Source organism: Emys orbicularis, chromosome 19, assembly GCF_028017835.1.
Source record: "Emys orbicularis isolate rEmyOrb1 chromosome 19, rEmyOrb1.hap1, whole genome shotgun sequence".
In the NCBI taxonomy this organism is placed as follows: Eukaryota; Metazoa; Chordata; order Testudines; family Emydidae; genus Emys; species Emys orbicularis.
Genome location: NC_088701.1, coordinates 11903793 through 11927991, shown reverse-complemented (window position 1 = coordinate 11927991; position 24199 = coordinate 11903793). Strand labels below are relative to the sequence as shown.

Here is a 24199-nt window from a genome sequence, read left to right as displayed (position 1 = left end):
ACAGGCAGGGCAGAAAAGGTGGGGGAGTTGCGTTGTATGTAAGAGAGGAGTATGACTGCTCAGAGCTCCGATATGAAACTGCAGAAAAACCTGAGAGTCTCTGGATAAAGTTGAGAAGTGTGAGCAACAAGGGTGATGTCGTGGTTGGAGTCTGCTATAGACCACCAGACCAGGGGGATGAGGTGGATGAGGCTTTCTTCTGGCAACTAGCAGAAGTTGCTAGATCGCAGGCCCTGGTTCTCATGGGAGACTTTAATCACCCTGATATCTGCTGGGAGAGCAATACAGCGGTGCACAGACAATCCAGGAAGTTTTTGGAAAGTGTAGGGGACAATTTCCTGGTGCAAGTGCTGGAGGAACCAACTAGGGGCAGAGCTTTTCTTGACCTGCTGCTCACAAACAGGGAAGAATTAGTAGGGGAAGCAAAAGTGGATGGGAACCTGGGAGGCAGTGACCATGAGATGGTCGAGTTCAGGATCCTGACACAAGGAAGAAAGGAGAGCAGCAGAATACGGACCCTGGACTTCAGAAAAGCAGACTTTGACTCCCTCAGGGAACAGATGGGCAGGATCCCCTGGGAGAATAACATGAAGGGCAAAGGGGTCCAGGAGAGCTGGCTGTATTTTAAAGAATCCTTATTGCGGTTGCAGGAAAAAAACATCCCGATGTGTAGAAAGAATAGTAAATATGGCAGGCGACCAGCTTGGCTAAACAGTGAAATCCTTGCTGAACTTAAACGCAAAAAAGAAGCTTACAAGAAGTGGAAGATTGGACAAATGACCAGGGAGGAGTATAAAACTATTGCTCAGGCATGCAGGAATGAAATCAGGAAGGCCAAATCACACTTGGAGTTGCAGCTAGCAAGAGATGTTAAGAGTAACAAGAAAGGTTTCTTCAGGTATGTTAGCAACAAGAAGAAAGTCAAGGAAAGTGTGGGCCCCTTACTGAATGAGGGAGGCAACCTAGTGACCGAGGATGTGGAAAAAGCTAATGTACTCAATGATTTTTTTGCCTCTGTCTTCACAAACAAGGTCAGCTCCCAGACTGCTGCACTGGGCAGCACAATATGGGGAGAAGGTGACCAGCCCTATGTGGAGAAAGAAGTGGTTCGGGACTATTTAGAAAAACTGGATGTGCACAAGTCCATGGGGCCGGATGCGCTGCATCCGAGGGTGCTAAAGGAGTTGGCGGATGAGATTGCAGAGCCATTAGCCATTATTTTTGAAAACTCATGGCGATCGGGGGAGGTCCCGGATGACTGGAAAAAGGCTAATGTAGTGCCCATCTTTAAAAAAGGGAAGAAGGAGGATCCGGGGAACTACAGGCCAGTCAGCCTCACCTCAGTCCCTGGAAAAATCATGGAACAGGTCCTCAAGGAATCAATTATGAAACACTTAGAGGAGAGGAAAGTGATCAGGAACAGTCAGCATGGATTCACCAAAGGGAAGTCGTGCCTGACTAACCTAATTGCCTTCTATGATGAGATAACTGGCTCTGTGGATGAGGGGAAAGCAGTGGATGTGTTATTCCTTGACTTTAGCAAAGCTTTTGACACAGTCTCCCACAGTATTCTTGCCGCCAAGTTAAAGAAATATGGGCTGGATGAATGGACTGTAAGGTGGATAGAAAGCTGGCTAGATCATCGGGCTCAACGGGTAGTGATCAATGGCTCCATGTCTAGTTGGCAGCCGGTTTCAAGCGGAGTGCCCCAAGGGTCGGTCCTGGGGCCGGTTTTGTTTAATATCTTTATTAATGATCTGGAGGATGGTGTGGACTGCACTCTCAGCAAGTTTGCAGATGACACTAAACTAGGAGGCGTGGTAGATACACTAGAGGGTAGGGATCGGATACAGAGGGACCTAGACAAATTAGAGGATTGGGCCAAAAAAAACCTGATGAGGTTCAACAAGGATAAGTGCAGAGTCCTGCACTTAGGACGGAAGAATCCCATGCACTGCTACAGACTAGGGACCGAATGGCTAGGTAGCAGTTCTGCAGAAAAGGACCTAGGGGTCAAAGTGGACGAGAAGCTGGATATGAGTCAACAGTGTGCTCTTGTTGCCAAGAAGGCTAACGGCATTTTGGGCTGTATAAGTAGGGGCATTGCCAGCAGATCGAGGAACGTGATCGTTCCCCTTTATTCGACATTGGTGAGGCCTCATCTGGAATACTGTGTCCAATTTTGGGCCCCACACTACAAGAAGGATGTGGAAAAATTGGAAAGAGTCCAGCGGAGGGCAACAAAAATGATTAGGGGTCTGGAGCACATGACTTATGAGGAGAGGCTGAGGGAACTGGGATTGTTTAGTCTCCAGAAGAGAAGAATGAGGGGGGATTTGATAGCAGCCTTCAACTACCTGAAGGGAGGTTCCAAAGAGGATGGAGTTCGGCTGTTCTCAGTGGTGGCAGATGACAGAACAAGGAGCAATGGTCTCAAGTTGCAGTGGGGGAGGTCCAGGTTGGATATTAGGAAACACTATTTCACTAGGAGGGTGGTGAAGCACTGGAATGCGTTACCTAGGGAGGTGGTGGAGTCTCCTTCCTTGGAGGTTTTTAAGGCCCGGCTTGACAAAGCCCTGGCTGGGATGATTTAGTTGGGAATTGGTCCTGCTTTGAGCAGGGGGTTGGACTAGATGACCTCTTGAGGTCCCTTCCAACCCTGATATTCTATGATTCTATGGAGGAGCTGATCACTGTGCTGGTCCCAGCCCTGGGGGCTGGTGGGAATGGGCTGCCAAGATGCCCCTGCCTCCCAGTGCCAGCTGTGCCAGGGCCCCCAAGACCTTTGGGCCTGGACTGGGTGGATCATAACTAGGGCGGAGCTGGGACCCAGGGCCAGGCATGGGGGCGACAGCCTGGGAGAGGCTGCACCAGGCTTGCAGAAGAGCTCAGCCTGCAGAGACCTGCATGCAGACCCTGCTGGAAGGAGAGTGTTTGGGGCAGAGCGGGGTGACTTGGGGGGCTTACAGCAGGGCTGGGGGGAGACAATGGGGGTAGCAGGGAGGGGGAGAGGTTTACAGTAACTGCAAGCTGTATACAGTGCATGGGGTGGGGGATCGGGGTGATTTGGGGTGGGGCAGTGGGAGGTGGGGGTGGGTGACACCCCAGGCAGTGGCAGTGCCTCCTGTAGGCAGCACTGGTGCATCCATTGGGCCCTAGAGCAAATACTGTCTAAAGGTTGGAGTTAACCAAACTCAGGCTGAGCCAGCCCTGCCCCCCCAACCTGCCCATCCCTTGTGGGTGTGGACTGCAGCCTGGTGCCCCCTGCCCTGGGCCTGGCCATGCTGGGGGCTGAGCGATCCCAGAATGATGCCCAGCGCACACCCCTTCTCCCGGGCAGGGACCCAGCACTTCGTCCCCCAACCCTCCCCAGAATCGGCCCCCAACCCTCGGGTCTGGGCGGGGGACGGGGAAGGCGACCGGCCTGACCCAAGTTCACAACTATGCAACCAGCCTGTGTGATGCTGCTTATCATCTTATCGCGCAGCCCAAAGCCGGCTCACCCGCCACTTTAGTGGCATTTCATTGCCCAAAATTCAATCTCATTACTGGGTGGGCACTAGCTGCTGTGCAGGGCTGGGCTGGGCTTTGAGAAGGGGGCAGCATAGTGTGATCAGCATCAGTTACACAGACAGCCTGTTGGAGAGAACCCCCCCAAAGCCCGAGACCCCCCTCACCACAGCCAGACCCCCAGGCTGCAACTAAGGAGGTCCACTCACCTCCCTCTGCCCTGTGGGAAACTCACCCTGGCTGGTTCCTAAACAGAGCAGGGACAGATCCATGGGTCCATCCAGCCCAGTATCCCCTCTCCCTGCTACGCTGGCTCTGACCAGTGTAGGGTGACCAGACAGCAAGTGTGAAAAATCGGGACAGGGGGTGGGGGGTAATAGGAGCCTATATAAGAAAAAGACCCCCAAATCAGGACTGTCCCTATAAAATTGGGACATCTGGTCACCCTAAGTGTCAGGTGGTGTGGAGCAGCTCACGACGTGGGTGCCAACCTCAGGGCAGCCCCGAAACTGGCTGAGTGTTCTCAAAAGAGCTCACACCAACCAGGTACCGGGTGTGAATTCCTCCAGCCCTGCAATAGCCTTACCACGGAGCCACAGACAGTCCCCAGGGGCACCCTGGTCTAGCAAACCGGCCTTAGTGATAGACAGGCCCAGGTTTAGGTTCCAAAAGGCAATAGAAGCTGCTGTAACATCCAAGCTCTGTTTGTCCTTCCAGGCTAACCCAAGCTGAGCTGCTTGGGGATCCCTTGCTTATGCTTAGAAATCTTGCCCTCCCCAAGTGCCAAGCTCGGCAGTGCTACAGCTCCTTCTGGCCAGGCATTTTATTCCTTTTCCCCAGAGTTCAAACTGATGGAACAAGTGTCGGCGCCTGACTCCCCTTCAAGGGCATGGGGGCTGTAGTAGGAAGAGAGCCTAAAATATAAGCCCTTGTATTAAAGGCCTGGTACAAGGCCTAAGCTGAAATAACAGGAGTACTTGTGGCACCTTAGAGACTAACAAATTTATTAGAGCATAAGCTTTCGTGGGCTACAACCCACTTCTTCGGATGCATATGCACTCCATACGGCTAAATGCAGTGCCTTGCATAATGACAGGTTTCAGAGTAGCAGCCGTGTTAGTCTGTATCCGCAAAAATAACAGGAGTACTTGTGGCACCTTAGAGACTAACAAATTTATTAGAGCATAAGCTTTCGTGGGCTACAACCCACTTCGAAGTGGGTTGTAGCCCACGAAAGCTTATGCTCTAATAAATTTGTTAGTCTCTAAGGTGCCACAAGTACTCCTGTTATTTTTGCGGATACAGACTAACACGGCTGCTACTCTGTAAGCTGAAATAGTAGCAAGCTTTGCTAATATAAAGCAAACATCAGGCTGTGAGCAAACGTCAGGCTCTGCCCGCTTGCACGTTCCCAGAATCTGGCAAGCACAGCTCTGATATTGCAGAAACACGCATTCCTAGAAAGTGCTAGGCACAAAGTACTCACGCAAACACATTCCAGAAGTGTGGTACAAAAACCACAATATCAAGAATGGCACAAAAACATTCCCCAAGGGTAACAGGAACCCACGAGCCCTCCTAAAAGATAAGGTCAAATAACAATGTAATAAATAAAAATGTTTTAATCAAACCAACATGTACCAAACAGTGGATAATAACTAGTCAGGTCAGAGGGCAGTATCTATGTCAGAGGGGCAGTTTGTATCAGGGTATCTCAGAGAGTGTCTTGGTCCAGCCGAGGGGGAAATGGAAAGTCCTGCCATTCACTGAGCTGCATCCATTGTCACAGGCATACATGTTTTAGTATCCTCGTAGAGTCTGCCAGGTGCTATTACCATGCCTTGTCAACAATAAACCTGGTCGGGTGCCTTCATCCCTTAACGGATCTTGTGGTCATTGGGCTGTTCACTCAAGGTCTGCTGTGTTGTCTGTCTGCCTAGAGCTGGGGCAGCACACACACAGCGAAATATCTAACAACAGAGGCAATCAGTAAGGTCTTTCATGTTTCACAATGGCTCATTTGGTTTCAGTGGACAGGCCCAGCACTTTACACTAATTCATGCTTCTTCCCTGTTGGGGGAGTTACACAGGCCATGGCTACACTACAAAATCAAATCACCCTGCATGCAATCGCCACAGTAGTTACAGTGCTTGTGTGTGTGTACACCTGGCTCCTTGTGTCGGTGGTGCGTGGTATCGATTGTACTGTCAGTTTGGGGCAGTGTGGGACAGTTGATGTAAGCAACGCAGTATCTACACTGATGCTGCATTGACCTAACTACATTGACTGTGATGCTATGCACAGTCAATGACATGGGGAGGTGGCGTGATTAAGTCGGCATAGCAGGCGAGTTACATCAGTGGGAGCCAAATTTTAGTGTAGACACAGTGTTAGGCCGACGTAAGCTGTCTTGCAAACTCAGTGGTGTAGAGCAGGCCACAGTTACAGAGGTTTACGATGCAAACACTCATTCTAACTTTATACCACAGGCTACAGAGGTTATGGGAGAGATCAATCCTGCAAGCAATTCCACAAGTCGAAACACTCCACATGCTTATCAGCTGTTTTAACACGGCTAACACACAAGCTGGGTCAAGCTCTGCATTTGTCAGCGTTCAGTGAGGCCTAAGGGCCTGGGCATGAGCTGGCAACTGGTCTGCTAGTGTCACAGGACCCATCTAGCCCAGTATCCCGCCCTCTCCCTGCTGCCTCCTTCCCCCAATCAGATCAATGGGGCCAGCCACCCCAGCACCAGCTACTTCAGAGGAAGGTGCAAGAATCCCCTCCTAGTGGCTAATGATGACATAACCAGTGGGGGGAGGGGACATATCCCCCTCATCCTGATAGTCAGCAGTGGGCTTGTGCCCTAGTTTCTAATTTCTGTTCTGACACCCTTGCCCCCATCCCCCTGCCATCCTTGTCTGAATCCTGCCAGGTTCGCAACGTCAGTGACATCTAGTGACATCTAGTGGCAGTGAGTTCCCCTGGCTAATTATGTAACTTCCCTTGACATTTGCTTTCACAGAGCGTCCCATTAGATGTTTAGCATTGTCTTTCCCAAGTGTGGGGAGGCACGTCCCACCCTGGGTCCCACACAGGTGCCTCTGTCCAGATGACACGAAGGCCAAGCGGGCCCATCAGCGTTGGTGCCCCTCTTGCCCCCCAACATTCAGAAGTCATGAGTCAGGCCTCAAAAGCATGAGATTTGCTTAAAAAAATCACAAGATTTTAATATTCGTTTGCAGGCGGTGCATCCAGGAGCAAGAAGGAAAAAGGGGGCAGGGCCGAGGCTTGGCCCCCCGCCCCCCATCACTGCCTAGGAGGCTGTTGTGGCCGCATTTGAGAAACGTTGCCCTAGAGTACAAGGCAGAATATACTGCTCTGTTCCTTTCAATGTGGGGCTATGTATGCTGGTTTGTTATTGTAGGGTCACACAGGAGTGCTGGAGACTGCATACACTTGTTATTATAGGATTGCTCAGGAGAGCAGGGGGCTGCATACACTGGTTTGTTATTGCAGGGTTGCTCCTGAGTGCAAGGGGCTGCACGTAGGTTTGTTATTGTAGGGTTGTTGGAGCTTTGCAGCATGGTCTGACAGCGGCTTAGCAGAGGGGCTGAAGGAACTCAAGGTTTAATTGAGCAGAGCCTGGCACAGCTTGTGCTGCTGGGAGACAAATCATCGGCTTCTCCAGCCAGCGCAGCCCCAGTGCTCACAGAGCGACCCTCTGCCCAGCAGGGACAGCAGCCGCCTGTCAAGCTATGAGGGCCCCATAATCTGCTCAACCCCCACCCCACCCCAGGGCTTTGGCGTGGGGGGGGAAGGGTACTGGAGTCACAGCACTCTGCCAAGCAAAGGCAGCCCCATCTCCTGCCCTGGAGAAATGCCCTCTAGGCCGAGGTGCTGGAGCTAGGGGTGCTGGGGGTGCAGCCAGGGGCGGCTCTAGGCACCAGCAAAGAAAGCACGTGCTTGGGGCAGCCCATTTGCAGGGGGGGCAGGAATCCAGCATGGGAGCTGAGAACCAACAGGGGGCCCTGGGAGTTGTAGTTCCTTGGTTAGCTCCCTGCCTATAGACCCAGCCCTGGAGCAGGGAAAGAACTACATTTCCCAGCATTCCCTTGGCCACTACCAACAGGAAAGAGGGGGAGGGAGTGAGGTAGCTGAGACCTCATGCTGCAGCCTACTGTGACTGGAGAGCTGCACTGTGAAGGGTAGGGATACCATATTTTAACATTAAAAAATAGGACACTCCACAGGGAGGGAGGGTAGCCCCACCTTGCCACCATCCACTCCCTCCAACTGTCCCACACAGAAACCCCAACCCATCCAACCCCCCTCCCGCTTCCTGTCCCCTGATCACCCCCTCCCGGGACCCCTGCCCCTAACTGCCCCCCAGGACCCCACCTCCATCTAAGCGCTGCTGCTCCTTGTCCCCTGATTGCCTCCTCCTGGGACCCCTGCCCCTAACTGCCCCTTGGGATCCCACCCCCTATCTAAGCCTCCCTTCTCCTTGTCCCCAACTGACCCCTCCTGAAACCCCCCCCCCCAACTTCCCCCCTAGGACTCCACCCCCTACCTGTCCCCTGACAAACCCCCGGGACTCCCATGCCTATCCAACCGCTGCCTGTCCCTTGACTGCCCCCCCAAACCCCTGACCCATCTATCCCCCCCTTCTCCCTGCCCCTGAGAGCCCCCCTGAACCTCCGCCCCATCCAACGCCCCAGCCCCTTTACCGTGCCACTCAGACCCCCCCCCCCAGCACCTGCCTTCCAGATTTGAACACCTCAAAATTCAGGAGTGCTCAAGCCCAGTTTGGGCAGCTGTTACTTCATTTCTCCCAAATCAACTATACTGATCCACTGTAACTTGCTGTAGAAAAAGTAGGATAAAATTGAGCAAGAAATGCTTCCCAGTGGTTATTAGGACTGGAATTGCTATTTTCAACAGCCATTGCCTTTTTTGTTTGTTTGTTTGTTTAAAAGGAAGACAGTGATATTGCATTGGCAAATTTCCCATAGAAAGAAAGAGTGGAACAAAAGAATAATAAAGGCACCTCAGCTTTTCCTCATTTATGTAGGACAGTCTTATAATATGCATCTAGATATCCTCCAATCACACAAGCTGAAAATTGTTCCACTTTACTGCAGTTCTGTAACCATATGGGAACCAATCCTGTCTGTGTTCTGTGCACATCCAAAATTCCTGCTGAATGACCTGCCGTGGGAGTGAGTTACCAGTGACCCAGGGCTGTGGCGGAAGGAGGGTGCAGGTGGGGGTGGGAGAGAGCCCAGGGCTGGGGCGGCAGGAGGTGTATGTGGGGGGCAATGGTGGGGGGGAATGACGGAGCCCAGGGCTGGGGCAGCAGGGGAGTGCGGCGAGGAGCCCAGGGCTGGGACGGGGGGGGAGCCACAATTTTTTTTGCTTGGGGCAGCAAAAAACCTAGAGCCGGCCCTGGGTGCAGCAGCACCCCCTGGCTGAAGTGGTTTCCATCCTATACTGGGTTTACAGTCTGGTTCAACAGCTCTCAGCACCCCCACGATACAAACTGTCCAGCAGCCCTGCCTCTAGGGGAAAAGGTGCGCTCAGCCCCTGTGGCCCTTTCAGCCCCTTGCTGCTCTGCGGGGGCTGTCACCGAGGGGCCCAGATACAGTCTGAAGCAACAGTGGGTTTGTGATATGGACGCTGGGGTGGAACCCCACCCCCGAAGTCTGGGGCCCCGTAGGCTTTCCCATCCGCCACTTGATTTCACGAGCGTCAGTGGGGGATAAAGCCCAGAGTCTGAGCTATTCTGACTGTAGCCAGCAGGTGACAGCAGACGACAGCATATCCCCCGCCTCCTCATGACCATAGGGACACTGGCAAGAAGATTTTGAATGGCCCCTAACTTTGGGTGCCCATGTTGAGACACCTGGGGCCTGGATTTCAGAGGTGCTAAACACCCGCAGCTCCCAGCGGGGCTCGTGGGCACTTAGGGTGTGTCTACACTGCAGTTACATGCTCACGGCTGGCCCGGGCCAGCTGAGTCCGGCTCACGGGGCTCGAGCTGAGCAGCTGTTTACTTGCAGGGTAGACGTTCTGGCTTGGGCTGGAGCCTGAGCTCTGGGACCCTCCCACCTCGCAGGGTCCTAGAGCCAAAGCTCCAGTCTGAGCCCCAAAGACTACACCGCAGTTAAACAGCCCCTTAGCCCGAGCACCGGGAGCTGGAGTCAGCTAGCCCAGGCCAGCTGCGGGTGTGTAATTGAAAATCAGCCCCCAGCCATCTCTGGGTGAGCAACAAAACCTGAAGCATCCAGTGCTGGCCATTTACTCCCTACTGAATCCCTGGACCTGAACTCCATGGGCGAGGCCACCTTGCCTGGCCTGTGTTTGGCTCTAGGCTGCATCTACTGGGAGCCTAGCAGGTCCTCTAGGTTTGATGTATCGTGAGGGCAGCACATGGCTCTGGGAAGGCTCAGTAATTGGATGAGTCTGTTCAATTACACGGATCTGCTTCTAGCCAGGCCAGCATGAGGCGGTTGGTTGCGTTTTGCTTGGGTCTGTAAAACAAAACTAAATCAAAGTGGCTGGTGGAAGCAGCGCAATGAACATTTAATAAGAATCAGTGGCAGAGGTAATAGTGGGCCGGGGCAACCGTGCCCCTTGACAGCCATCAGGTATACGTGTGATGCCTTTTCAAGCCAATAGGTATAACTGAAGGTGGAACCACCAATGACCTAGCTGCCTCCTCGTTCCACCACTGCTCAAAATGTAGCTCCGCTGATGCTAAGAATCCGGAGTCTATTGAGCAGGAACATGGGACAGACAGCACCCTTGCTTGGAGAACCCATGCTTTAAAAAATGAGACATGGACTTTCATTCACCCTGCACTGAATTGCAGCCACTTCTGGGGTGGAGCGCATAACAACACACAGCAACACTGCACAGGGATCACTCACCCAGCACTGAAATGATGCCACCTGTGGGGTAGGAATGCAGCAGCTGTTGAACAGCCACAGAGCGACACTACTCACAGTTTAGAGCAGCGTGTGAAGAAGACTCTCACTTCCATTCGAAAACTCTGGGGGAGTTTACAGAAACAGAACATGCTGTTAACCTGAGCTGAACAGCAGCCAGGACACAATAGATTGGGTCTGCACTGCGGGTAACTAGACAACAGCTCTGCCAGGAGGGATTTGTTCTGATTGATGGAGGGAGGGATGGGGCAGGGAGCCAGTCAAGCCTGGGGAACAAATTCCTTCTCTGGGATACTTTGCTCCAGGATCTTGGAGCCCAGGCTCTACGGCCCTTAATTACCGCACCACCCAGCCGGAAGGGAAGGGCTGGGGCAGGTCTCTGCGCTCCACATGTCGCAAGCAGACAAGGCAGAACGAACCATGTCACAGAATGAATCAATTGCATAGCCCGGACTAGAACCCAGGAATCCTAACTGCCAGCTCTCTGCTCTAACCATTAGCCCCCACTCCGCTTGCAGTCAGGATTGAACCCAGGAGTCCTGATTCCTAGACCCCCCGTTTCTCTAACCCAGTGGTTCTCAACCAGGGTTACGTGTGCCCCTGGGGGTACGCAGAGGTCTTCCAGGGGGTACATCAACAGGCTACATAAAAAGCATTAGCGAAGTCAGTACAAACTAAAATTTCATACAGACAATGACTTGTTTATACTGCTCTATATACTGTTGGGCTCTTGCCCCCTGATCACTGGCTATTAACAGATTTCTCAGTTCTTGATTTGTAGCTTTCTTTCTAAAGCTTATCCTCTTTTCTGAACACAAATTTTCCAGGGCTTTTTTGCCAAGTCCCTCATATGCTCTTTGCTCAGCCATTGCAGCAGCTCTTTAACCCACAAAACTCTCAATTCCGAAGTTCAAATTTGGATAGCGTGGGGTTTTGACCCAAAGCTTAATTGACCTGGTTCTGTGGATCCAAGCCCGACTACGCCACTGTGACGATGCGGTTCTGGCGGGACCCAACTGAGAGTGCCAATTCAGGACAAATTGCTAAAACAGGGCAGTTACAGCCCAAGGCTGGGGTTTCTCCACCTCTAAGGCAAACCAAACCAGCCAGACAAAGAGGACTTTGGTTTCACCCCACTGGCTAACCACAAGTCACACAAACAATTCCCTTAGACACTCCAGTTTCCCAGTATCACCACCAGTGCCACTCGTTATGGGGACAAATGGTTATGAAAACCAAAATCCCAATATCCACAAAAAAGGTTCTCTCGATCCCAAAGGACCAAGCCCCAGACCCAGGTCAATATACAACTCAGATCTTTCCCACAAATCACGCTGTTGCCAATCCTTTAGAATCTAAAATCTAAAGGTTTATTCATAAAGGGAAAAAGATAGAGATGAGAGTTAGAATTGGTTAAACGGAATCAATTACATACAGTAATGGCAAAGTTCTTGGTTCAGGCTTGCAGCAGAGATAGAATAAACTGCAGATTCAAATCAAGTCTCTGGAATACATCCCCAGCTGGGATGGGTCCTCAGTCCTTTGTTCAGAGCTTCAGTTTGTAGCAAAGTCCCTCCAGAGGTAAGAAGCAGGATTGAAGACCAAATGGAGATGAGGCATCAGCCTTTGCATCCGAAGAAGTGGGCTGTAGCCCACGAAAGCTTATGCTCTAATAAATTTGTTAGTCTCTAAGGTGCCACAAGTACTCCTAGCCTTTTTATAGTTTTTCCAGGTGAAAGAACACCTCTTTGTTCTTACTGTGGAAAATTACAGCAAAATGGAGTCTGGAGTCACATGGGCAAGTTCCTGCATACTTTGCTGAGTTACAAGGCGTCTCTCCATGGGTCAACTGCATAGCTGATGGTCCTTAATGGGCCATCAAGCAAGCTAGACAGAGCTAACACCCACCTGTCTGGGAGGTTTCCCAGAAGCACAGCATAAGTTTGAAATACAGACAGTACAGAGCCAATATTTATAACTTCAACTACAAAAATGATACACATATCTAGGCAGCATAATCATAACCAGCAAACCATAACCCTGTCTTAGACACCTCATTTGACCCCCCTTTATACAAGATTTGGTGCCACTACAGGACTTTGGTTGCAACCATGTTCTATATGGTTCCAGATTATATCAATAACGTCACACGCACCTTCTGTGAGAGCAAGAAGCTGACCACAGACAAGGTGTGGTGGGGGTTGGGGAGGAGCGATTGGGGAATCCAGGCCAGAGGGATGGGGGGACCCATCCCACTGCCACTGATGGGGAGGGGAGGCTGCCCTGCTACCCTAGGAGGGGTTGGCGGGGGGTGGGGGAGCTGTCCCATTGCTCCCAGGGTTTGCCTGTAAAGGGCTAAAAGGTGTATATGGAGCCCCCTGCCCCCCAGCCAGAGCTCTGGAGCTCCCCACAGTGGGGGAGGGCGGAGGCCCATGGGGCAGGGTCAGACAGCAGGATCGGGGCCATGCAGGGAGAGCTGCAGGGAGCCAATGCTGGCATCTCCCCGGCCCACTGCCGCTTTACACCTCGAGGGTTGCTCAGGTTGCGGGGCTCCCGGCTCGTTCCAGCTGGCCTGGGAAGAGCAGGTCTAACCCAAGCTGCAGCCATGCCAGGCCTGTGCCACCCAATTTTGAACATGGCCTGAGTGACCCGCCAGGCCCTGGCATGCGTGGCTGGGCTGCTGCGGCTGTCCCCGGGTGAGGCCTCTGCCCTGCAGGGGGCTCTGTGCGCTGGGAGGGGCCAGGATCTCACCACCCGCGTCCCCCCAGGCCAAAATCAAGGACCTGTCCCAGATCCTGAAGAAGATGCCCCAGTACCAGAAAGAGCTGAATAAGGTAACAGGGCTGGGGCTGTTAGTGGGCAGGGGGGCAGGGCATTCAGTGGGGCTGGTGAGGGATAGTAGGGATTTTTGGGGGGCAGGGCACTCTGGGGGGCTCTGTCCAGGTCTAGGCAGGAGCCCTGGCCCAGTGATGGGACTGCCTTACTGCCTGATGAGAGCTGCTGACCTGTCCCTTCAGGCAGAGCCATTTTCCTCCCAGGTGCCCTCCTGATCCTCCCCTCCAGCTGCCCCACCCCATCCCAGAGGTGGCTGCATGTCAGTGCTGGGCAAAACAATCCCTATATACTCGGCTTATACAGCCAATTGGGGTTGCTCCTTTGGCAGAGGGGCCCTCCTTGGGGGCTGCGGGTGACCTGGACCAGCCAGTGATGCGGTGCCACAGTAAATTCCCCCATGTCCCAGTCTCTCCCCGCAGTACTCCACGCGCCTGAACCTGGCCGAGCACTGCATGCGGCACTTCAAAGGGACGGTGGAGAAGCTGTGCAGCGTGGAGCAGGTGGGTCTGTGGGCAGAGCCTGGCTGGGGGGCAGAGTCTGGCTCATGGACTCAGCCCAGAGAGAGGGGTCTCAGAGCCGGAGGCTCGCTGGAGCCAGGGCCAGCCCCCCGCCATGCAGCACCAGGGGTGCAGAAGGGAGACATGGGGCTTGGGTTACTCCCAGGGGGCCCGTTACTCACCCCAGGGGGTGCTGACCCCAGGGAGGAGGGGGGCCTGGCACAGGGGGTAGGCGAGCTGTGGTCCGACTGTTGGGCCGTCTCGTCCCCCATCCCGCTGCGGGGGCAGGAGGAAGTGGAGCGGCCTGACCTGGGCCTTGTGTGTGTGCCCCCTCCCCCCCCAAAACCTGCCCATGGGGACGGACGTGGACGGGGAGAAGATCAAGGACCCCATGAAGATCATCGTGCCCGTCCTGCTGGACCCCAGTGTGCAGGCCTATGACAAGATCTGCATCATCCTGCTCTACATCTTCCTGAAGAATGGTAACACCACAGGCCTGCAGGGGGCAGCACTAGGGGGCCTGCTGTTGCACGGGGCGCTCCTGGAGGCAGGGCCCAGGCCTGTGGGGCTGGGGGGGAATAGCACTGCTCAGACTGGCACACCCCCAGCCACGCAGGGCATCTCCCGGCCAGCCGCTTCCCGGGGCCTGTGTCCAGCCTGGCTCTACGGCCCTGTCTCCCCTCTGCCCACCTCTCGGTGCCTGTGAGCCAGACAGTGCACCGCACCCATGCTCCGCACTAACCCCTGGGGTCGGACCTGGCGGCCTTTGCTGCCCGCTGCTGCCTTCCGAGCAGTGTCCGCCCTCCACGCTCCCCCCAGCCCGTTCTCTGCAGGGAGGTGGGATGGAGACACACACCCGGAGCGGCCTCCCGGCCTGTTCTCTGTAGGGAGGGGGGATGGAGACGCATGCCCCGAGCGGCCCTACGGCGCGTTCTCTGCAGGGAGGGGGGACATCCCTCCCTTCCTGCTGGCTGTTCAGATACCATGTTCTGTCTCTGAGCCCCCTGCGACCAGTTCCCTGCCCAACCCTTGTGTTATCCCTGTACCAGCTCCCTGCTTCTTCCTGCATCCAGCCCCTTCCCCCAGCTCTCCCTGACCCTGACACTTGGCACAGTCCCTCTTCCCCCATCGGTTCCTGCCCCATGCTGGCTTGGTGGGGCAGGGCCCTGCTCCGGGGCCCTTCCTGTAACCCTGCTCAGGCACTGCCCCTGCGCCCATTGCCCAGGCCAGGGTGCCCTCATGTGGCTCCTCTGGCTGCCCAGTTCCCTGGCCAGGGGGCGCTGTGGAGTTGCAGGGCCTCCCCCTCTGCACTAAGCAGCAGTAAATGGTTTTGGGGGGGCTGGAGGGGGAAGGCGCATGTTGCACCTGACTGGCCGCAGGAGGGGGAGCCCAGATCAGGGGGAGGGGGGCTCCCACTGCACTGCCAGGGGAAGCTAGAGAGACCCCCTGCCCACAGTCCCTGAGGGAACCTGTGGAGGGAGGAGCAGCAAGGACCTGAATTCGACCATTAACTATGTGGGGTCCAGTGGCTTAGAGTGCATGGTGCTGGGAGCCAGGACTCCTGGGTTCTACCCCCAGCTCTGGGAGGGCAATGGGGTCCAGTGGGCAGGGCTGGCTCCAGGGTTTTTGCCGCCCCAAGCAGCGGAAAAAGTAAAATAAAAGCCGCGATCGCGATTGCGATCGGCGGCAGCTCCACTGCGCCGCTTTCTTCTTCGGCGGCAATTCGGCGGCAGGTCCTTCCCTCCGAGAGGGACAGGGACCCTCTGCCGAATTGCCGCCGAAGAGCCCGACGTGCCGCCCCTTCCCCTTGGCCGCCCCAAGCACCTGCTTGCTCAGCTGGTGTCTGGAGCTGGCCCTGCCAGTGGGCTAGAGTTGGGGGGCTGGGAGCCAGGACTCTTGGGTTTACCCCCAGCTCTGGGAGGGGTAGGAAGAGCAGGATCTCAGGGTTTGATCGGGGAACTAGGACTCCTGGGGCCACGGACTGAATGTGCCTGGGCTGTGGGTGCGTCCCAGGGGTGCTAGCGCTGACCTGTCTCTCCCCATGCAGGTGTGGGTGAGGAGAACCTCACCAACCTGATCCAGCATGCCAACATCCAGCAGCAGGGCAACATCATCCACAACATGCAGTTCCTGGGCATCTCTCTCACACCTGGGGTAAGGGACTGGGGCCAGGAGCCAGCAGCTGTACCCATGCCAGGGGGCATATCTGTGCTGCACAGGGGAGCCCAGGCCATCCTGGGGGTGCCCCTATGGCAATGACCTACTCCTAGCACAGAGGTGGCCTCTGCCCCTGTACAGTGGGGTGACGCCCTCCCCATATGAGGGTGACCCCCGAGTTACTCCCCATCTGGGGTGACCTCTTCTGCCCCTGCAGAGGATCCTGGGGGTCAGGACCTCAGATCGCCAGGGAGCTGGAGCTGGTGACCACTGCATGGGGTGGCCATGCGGTGAATGGGGGGAAGCAGCTCTGTTCTCCCATCAGTCTCTCTCCCCTTCTCTCTCTCTCCCTCGCTCAGTGATCCATTCTGTTCTTTTCTCTGCCTCTCCCCTGCCAGCCCGGCTGGAGCGACTCAGGTAGGCTGAGCTCTCCCTGTCTGCCCCCGTTCCCACCCCGCACCCCCTCCCTGCTGCCTCTCACCCCCTCTCACTTCCTCCCCCAGAGCAGGCAGCTGCGACCTGAGAGGAAGGTGCGGCTGGAGTCCACCTACCAGCTCTCCCGCTGGACCCCCAGGCTCAAGGACGTCATGGAGGTACCGGGTTGTCTGCTTCCTGGCCTTGGGGGTGGGGGTCACACCTGGCAGGCTGGGCCCAAGGGGGAGGGGTTGGTTTGGGGTCAGCCATGTGTAGAGCCTTGCATATCCGCGCACCATTTCTGCGGATAGTAGATTGGCTGCAGATACAACCGGGCCGGGCTCTACTCCCCAGCAGCGCCTGGCCCGCGGCATCCGGCTCAGGCAGCCAGTGGCTGGGCGACAGGTCAAAGTTGGGGCTGGCCGGCACCCACTCACCTTGCCACTCTGAGAAGCACCAGTGTCCCTACCAGCTCCTGGGCAGCAGGATTTGGGATTGGAGCGGACGGGGCCCCAGCACCCCACCCCTCCACCCCACAGTGATGCAAAATGCTCTGCTGCTACCATGTGCTGTCGCTCGTGACCCCCAGGAGCAGCACGTGATGAGACCCTCCAGCCCCTTCCCCCCAGCCACCGCCCCTTCCGCACTGCCCCTTCTCCTCGAGATCCTGCCCCCGCGCTGCCCCTTCCCCCCAGCCCCCACCCCCTCCATACTGCCCCTTCTCACGATCCTGCCCTCACGCTGCCCCTTCCCCCCGACCCCCTCAGCACTGCCTCTTCCCTGCAAGATCCCTTCCCCCGCCCTCGCTAGCTCTTGTAAGGGCTTGCTGCCGCTGGTGAGAATGCAGATACAGGTAAAAGACGGCTAGGGGATCCTGGGCTGATGCACATCCACATTTTTGTATCCTTGCAGGGCTCTAGCCATGTGAGGGGCTCATCAGAGAGGCCTCTCCTGCTGCCATCCTTAGGGGTCTTAAATCATAGACACGAGTGCAGGAGAGTTGTCTTACCCGGTGCTGAGATGCTGCCACCTCTGGGGTGGAGCACGGGCGGTTTATACAGGGGTCCCTCACCGGGACTGAATTTTTCCTGAGGAGTGGCAGGCAGCTGTTAACAGCCGCACAGCAGCACTGCCCGAGAGTCTAGAGCAGGAGGTGATCAGTGTGCGGGGCTGGAAGTGCAGGGGATCCAGGCAGCACACTGTCATGACTGGCACTGGAATCTGAATGGCCGGCAGGGTCCTTGGCCTAACCTCCAGTGAGGAGCAGCTGTTTGACGTTTATCTAAAGGACAGACTCCTGCAACATAGTACTGGTCACTGACTAACCGGGGAGAGCGCCCCCTGCAGAGCCCCCCACCCGCTCCCTGCAGTACAGCGCCCCCTAGTGCCGCACTGGGGCCAACACTGACTGCAAGGGGAGAGCGCCCCCTGCTGAGCCCCCAAACCATTCCCTGCAGCACAGAGCCCCCTAGCGCCGCACTGGGGTCATAGAGCACCCTCTGCTGACTCACTAGCACCCCCCCAGCACCTAGTGGCTTTTCTTTAGACGTCTCCTATCCAAGCGCTGCCTGGGCCCAAACCTGCTTTGCCTGTGAAAGGTGACATGGTGTCGCTCCTTCCCCCCACCCTTGCTGTGGGCTACGCCCCCATTGCCCTCCCCTGTGGGGCACTCCTCAAGGGGGTGGGGGGGCACACTTAGTTGCCTTCAACCTCCAGGCCAAGAATTAACCTCCCTGCCTGAGCTCCTGTCCCTGGCAGATCACAGGTGGGAGGCTCCCAGGCCCCTGCTCCAGCGTTGTGATGGTTCTTCCTGTGGGATTTTGGGGCAGGCAGTTGTGGTAGCCTCAATCCCATGCCTAATCCAATCAGGGGCGCCGCCCCTCTGTGCCAGCCGCAGCTCGGCAGGCCTTAAGCTTCCCTGTACAAGTCAACCCAGCAGATTAATGTAAAAGCCCCCATTATGTGGCATTAGGATCTATCATAGCCTGGGCCCCCTGCGTGGCTGGGACACACTTCATGGGGCAAGAGGCAGGGCCTGGATCTGTCTGCAGCAGGGAAGGGGCACTGAGGGCAGCCCCCTGCCTCCCCGCCCCCAAGTGAGGGGCCCTGGATCCGGCTGCAGGAGGTCTCTGCCCTCTCCATAACGGTGGATGGGTGGGGAGTTCACAGCGGGCACTGAGCAGCTGAGGGGGATGGGGGGGGCATCACGGGAGGAGTCAGCGTGCTCTTTGCTGGCTCCCCATGCCCCACCCTGGAAAGGGGGCCCCAGGCTGCTCCCCCAGGGACTGTCAATCATTCACTGAGGAGCCTTCCCAGCCCCTCCCCCCAATGGGGCCCGGCTTGGCTCCCACGTCCAAGGTTCCTGCTGCTTGGCCCCTGTTGACCTGTCCTCCCCCCACACCTCAGGACATCATTGAGGACAAACTGGACAAGGAGCTGTGGCCCTTCGTGTCAGACCCAGTCCCTGCCGCCAGCCCCCAGGCTGCTGTCAGGTAAGGCTGAGCCTGGCTGGGCTGTGGGGGGCAGAGCCCTGACAGCGCCCCCCCCCCCCCAGGTGTAGGCACCTCTGTGCCTGGGAGTGCATGGCCAGGACCCTGCCCTCTACAGGGGAGGGGGTGCCCAATAGCTGGAGCCCTGGACCCCTCTCACCATGTCCCCCGCACCGCAGCAGTCCCTCAGCCCCCGCTTCGGGCAGTGCCCACCCCTCCGCCTGGCATTCCCTCAGTGAGCCCCTGGTATCCACACTGCCCCTCTCACCCCCCAGCACCCGCTTCAGGCATTGGCACAAGAACAAGCCAGCGGCCGGGTACCGGACGGGCCCGCGCCTCATCATCTATGTGCTGGGTGGGGTGTCCATTTCTGACATGCGCTGTGCCTACGAAGTGACCCAGGCCACGGAGGGCAAGTGGGAGGTGGTGATCGGTGAGTGGGGCGAGTCCTGAGGGGAGGGCGGCTGGAATGTCCAGGTCAGGGACAGTCGGGACCCCCTGGGAGGGGGAGACCCTAGAACTGCCTGCCCAGCACCCACAGGGCGCCCATGCCACCCTCTGTCCTCCCGCACCCGGGGGCCTGGGAACAGATGAGCTTGCCCACCTACCTGCAGCCCCACATGGCTTGTATCTGGCCACCTGATCTCCTGGCCCCTGGCTCCCCAGTGCTCTCCTTGCCCAGGGACCATGTGTGGGGGTCCAGTCAGACACCCCCAGTAACACCCATAGGGATATGGCTCACCCCCTGCACACACCCCTCTAAGACCCAAGGGTGAGGAACGCTGTCAGCGCGTGGATTCTTGCCTGGCCGTGCAGGGTACAGCGGCACGAGGGGTGCGGTGCCAGGCCGCGGGGGTTAGGAGACAGCCCCTCCCCCCCTGCACTAGAGCAGGGTCCAGCTGCAAGAATGGGGGAGATGGTGATGCCAGCCTCATGCCCGCCCCACTGTGCCCACCGCTGCCAACCACCTCTCTCCCCTCCAGGTTCCAGTCACATCCTGACCTGACCCCCAAGCGTTTCCTCGATGATGTCCAAGCCCTCGACCATGAGGCCCCCGTGGAGGCCTAGAAGCAGCCCCCTCCCCCCAGAGACTCTGCCCCCCACAGCTTGCTGCCTCCAGCTCCACCTGCTCTTCTCAACAAGGCACCTTCCCCCCTACTCCTGGCAGCAGTGTCAGTTCTTCGGGGAGGGACGGGAGAGGGGACGGGACCCCCAGGCTGCTTGGCTGTTAGGACAGGGGGCAGGCCAGGCTCTCTCCCTCTGGCACAGCGTCTAGGGTGGCCACCGTGCCCCCAATGGGATAGGGGAAGAGTCAGACTCCGTTATCTACAGCCTCAGCCATTCCTACCTCCCCTCCCTGGGACCCAAAGCATAGCCCCTCCCCCTCCTGTCACCCCTCTGCCACCGATGGGGGGTGCACAGAGGCTGCTACCAGAGATTGGCTTTGGGGGGGATGTGATCCAGCCACTGAGCCCCAGGCTGTGTCTGTCCAGTCTGCAAAGGGTTAAAGAGAACCCCCCTTCTGCCCCCATCTCATCCCCCTTCACCGCCTTGGGGTGCTGGCCCAGCCCTGGCTCCCTGCACCCCTCCTGCCACAGCCTGGCACCCTGGCTTCTCGGCCCTGTCCCCTCAGTGGGGACCTCGGCTCCAGAAGGGGGGAGGGGTCCTAGGAGGAGTTGCAGTCAGAGTGCCCAAGTAAGGGGGGGTGGAGCCAGGACTGCATAGGAGGCGCGTCCAGGGTTAGTCAGCAGCTAGGGCCCCGCAGGACGGGTTTGCCGCCCCGATGGGCCTGGATCAAATGCCCCTGCCCAGTGGCAGACACCTCCCCAGTGCCTTTCCCTGGGTATCAGAGCCACCCCCTGGGCACCTGGAGCCCCAGCTCCATCTGGGGCACCCAGCTCCAGCCCCCTGGGTCTGATCAAGCCCTGAGCCAAGCCTCACCCCCTGCATCCCACGGGCCCTAGAGGTTCCCTCCCTCTTGCCCGCCAGCAGGGCTGTGCTGGGGCAAGCGCTGGCAGGAGTGACCCCAGGTAAAGCAGTGACCTCCTTTACCAGGAGTGACCTCCCAGAGCGGTAAAGAGAACTCTGTGTGTGTATCTGTGTCTGTTTTCCCTGCTCTGAGCCCCCCCGGCTACTGCCCTACTGGGCATGTTCCTGGGCCAGTAAAGTGCGATGCCAAAGGCTGGCCGAGGCCTTTGCTGCTGTTCACAGGCGGGGAAGGGGAAGGGAGGGGACGGGGCTGGGTGTGTGGCTGAGGGCCCAGGGTGCCAGGGAGCGGTATCACCCCAGCTCCCCCTCTGGCCCTGCTTCAGGTCCCTGGCTCCGAGTCACCCGGCCAGCCCTGCCTCCTTCCCCCCTCCCGCCCCCAGGAGCAGGGTGGGGCAGTAGCTGGAGTGTTGGACTAGGGCCTGGGGGCAGCTCTGCTCTGGCCTGTGGACGCCCCCTGCTGGTGCAGTGCTGGCTCACCCAGCCATGCCCCAGAACCTACACAGTTCCCGCTGCCCCGACTCACTTGTTCTGCCTCTCTGGTGCGTGTGCCAGAGGGATCAGCAGGGAGCCCCAGGAGTCCCCCCAAGCCATTAAGTGTAGGGTTGGGGCAGGCACTGAGCGAGTACCAGGGCCCAGTCCCCAGGCTGGCCCCCACAGGGAACCATACCCACCCAGCCCCTGCCCCTCCCAGAATCAGCGCTGGAACCCAGCCCCTGCGTCCCAGCTCCCACTCTAACCACTAGCCCCTGCTCCCCGCTCAGATCTGGGACAGAACACCTGTGTCCTTGCTCCCCCTCTAGGGCCTGTCCTTTGCCCCAACCCCCACCTCCTCCATCTTCCTGTGCCTAGAGCTGCCCCAGGGTCCCGCTACCCCGGCTGCTGCTGGCCCCCAGCCCTTGGGGCCCTGTTCCTGCGCTGGCACCTGCATTGTGTGAGCAGCTGCTGTAGGCTCGTCCCGACTCCCGCCAGCCAGGCCAGGCCTCCCCTCTGGCACTCTCTAGCCTGTACCAGCAGCTGGGGGTGCAGTGGCTGTCTCCCCAAGCCCCCCCACTCCCGTTGGAGGGTGAAAGGAGACAAGGAGGGGCTGTGAGAGAGCCCCATTCTCCTACCCTTCCCGCAGCCTGCTCCCCCGGCCCAGCTCGGAGACTCGCCCTGCCTCTGTAGTCACTGGGCATGGGGTTAGCGCCATCAGCAACCCCTCCCCCCCACCAGCTGGAGACAGTGAGAGACCAGTGCCAGGTTGATGGAAAAGGCCTAAAGATGCAGGCCTCTTTCTGATGCAGGCCTCTTTCTGATGAGAAAGGCCTAAAGATCCAAATAAAGTATTTAGCCTTGTATTTAATCATGTCAGCTATTTGCTAATTGGCTCATTTGGCTTGCAAGTATATGCAGCTGCTTTCCCATATATCCCCAAGGAATTTAGTGCCGAGGGTCAAGGGATGTACCTTGCTCTCCCTTCAAAATGATAAGTGTATCCGCAACAGATGTCTCTTGTATCCCCTTCCCCAAAATAATACATGTATTCTGTGTAACCTGTTATCTATAGGTCAGCATAATGACGTAGAAAGGATGAGAACTGAGTTGTTTGTTACTGATTATAAAAAGGGCCTATGTCGCCCATGTAAGGTGTGTCTCTCTTCTGGCATTAGCCGATGAGAGCTCACCCTCTCAGCTGACTGACAAATAAAGGACCTGGTACCCGTCTTCTTGTCTCTCCGTGCCTCCTTGGTGTAATTAGGTAAGCTCCGGGGGGAAACGGGCCCTATTTGGCCAACAAATTGGCGACTCCGCCGGGACTTCTCTCCCTGTGAGGGCACTGACCGGCGACCGAGGGCGATTCCGAGGAGTGGCCACCTCGAGCTGTTGGTTTGCTCGGGCCTCGGGTCGTCACAATCGGTCGGGGCGGCTGTGTCCTCTCTAAAGAGAACTCCTAACAACACGGAGATAAGACGGTACCAGAAGAAGGGGAAGTCCGACTGCTGGACGCAGCCACTCCGGGCGGTAAGTGCGTTTACCTCCTGGGTTTTGAGAAATAACGCCCCTGAAGTGTGGGTTGGACAGTGAAAGCCCCTTAGGCAGCCTGTGCACAGGAAGGGTGTATGAGTGTTAAAAGCTGTGACAGTATTATGAATGTTTTGTTACTGTGTTGTTAAACGAATAAGTAACGTTCATTGAACAAATGTTTTGTGGTTGTGATAACTGAACCAGACAACGGCTTATGAATAATTTCACTAACTTCACTAGTTCGTGGGCCGTACTGGACAATTACTGGGACGTAGAAAAGCCCCAGGGCTTGTTTTTATTCCTGGTATGCTGGAAGCCAAAATTGTGATAACCAGGTCTAGGACTTAAACCGACTCTAGCCGCACCGAAACTCCTGCGAGGGGAAACCCCGTGACCAGGATATCTTGATCGCAAGGGGGGTCGGTCGAACCCGTGACCAGGTTTAATTAAACACGAGCATAATGGGGTCCGGACAAAGCACATATGCTGGGACACCCTTGGAATGTATGTTAAATAATTGGAAGGCGTTTAAACGCCAGGCTGATTATGGAATGGTATTATGTAAAGATGATCTGATAATGGAGAAGTTAATTATGATTATGACCATGAGCTGTCTTTGGAAATGAAACGTCAAAAGATTCAGAGAGAACTCATGAAGCTGGAACAGGAAAAATATAGAGGAGCTCTTGGAGATTGCATTAAAGGTTTATGATCGCAGAGACGATGAGGAACGGAAAAAGGGGGCCCGCATGCTGGCGATGGCCCTGAGGGAGGGAAGTGAGGAAAAGGGGGGCAAGACAAGGGGGTTTCCCCGCACAGGACCACAGGGGAAGGGAAAGGGCCCCCGTTTGGGACGAAATCAATGTGCTATCTGTAAAGAGGAGGGACACTGGAAGAACGAATGCCCCCAGCGACATAATGCCCATAATACAAGAACTAGGGGTCACCAAAAGAAATTAATAGGCAGCAGGTTTAAAACAAATAAAAGGAAGTTCTTCTTCACGCAGCGCACAGTCAACTTGTGGAACTCCTTACCTGAGGAGGTTGTGAAGGCTAGGACTATAACAATGTTTAAAAGGGGACTGGATAAATTCATGGTGGCTAAGTCCATAAATGGCTATTAGCCAGGATGGGTAAGAATGGTGTCCCTAGCCTCTGTTCGTCAGAGGATGGAGATGGATGGCAGGAGAGAGATCACTTGATCATTGCCTGTTAAGTTCACTCCCTCTGGGGCACCTGGCATTGGCCACTGTCGGTAGACAGATACTGGGCTAGATGGACCTTTGGTCTGACCCAGTACGGCCTTTCTTATGTTCTTATGTTCTTATGACATACCATGGGGGAAGGATATAG

At 56.4% G+C, this 24199-nt stretch overlaps 1 protein-coding gene and 1 pseudogene across 1 annotated transcript; one reads left to right on the top strand and one right to left on the bottom strand.

Annotated features, from left to right (window-relative positions):
- The window catches only part of LOC135891988 (adhesion G protein-coupled receptor E2-like), a 1091233-nt pseudogene that overhangs the window by 110070 nt on the left and 956964 nt on the right, over positions 1 to 24199 (bottom strand).
- LOC135891908 (syntaxin-binding protein 2-like) lies at positions 12573 to 19859 on the top strand. The gene is made up of 9 exons (XM_065419598.1): positions 12573 to 12650; positions 13230 to 13295; positions 13716 to 13797; positions 14138 to 14275; positions 15841 to 15947; positions 16454 to 16543; positions 18771 to 18856; positions 19129 to 19286; positions 19837 to 19859. Exons 1-9 carry the CDS (start codon positions 12573 to 12575, stop codon positions 19857 to 19859), a joined length of 828 nt encoding a protein of 275 aa, XP_065275670.1.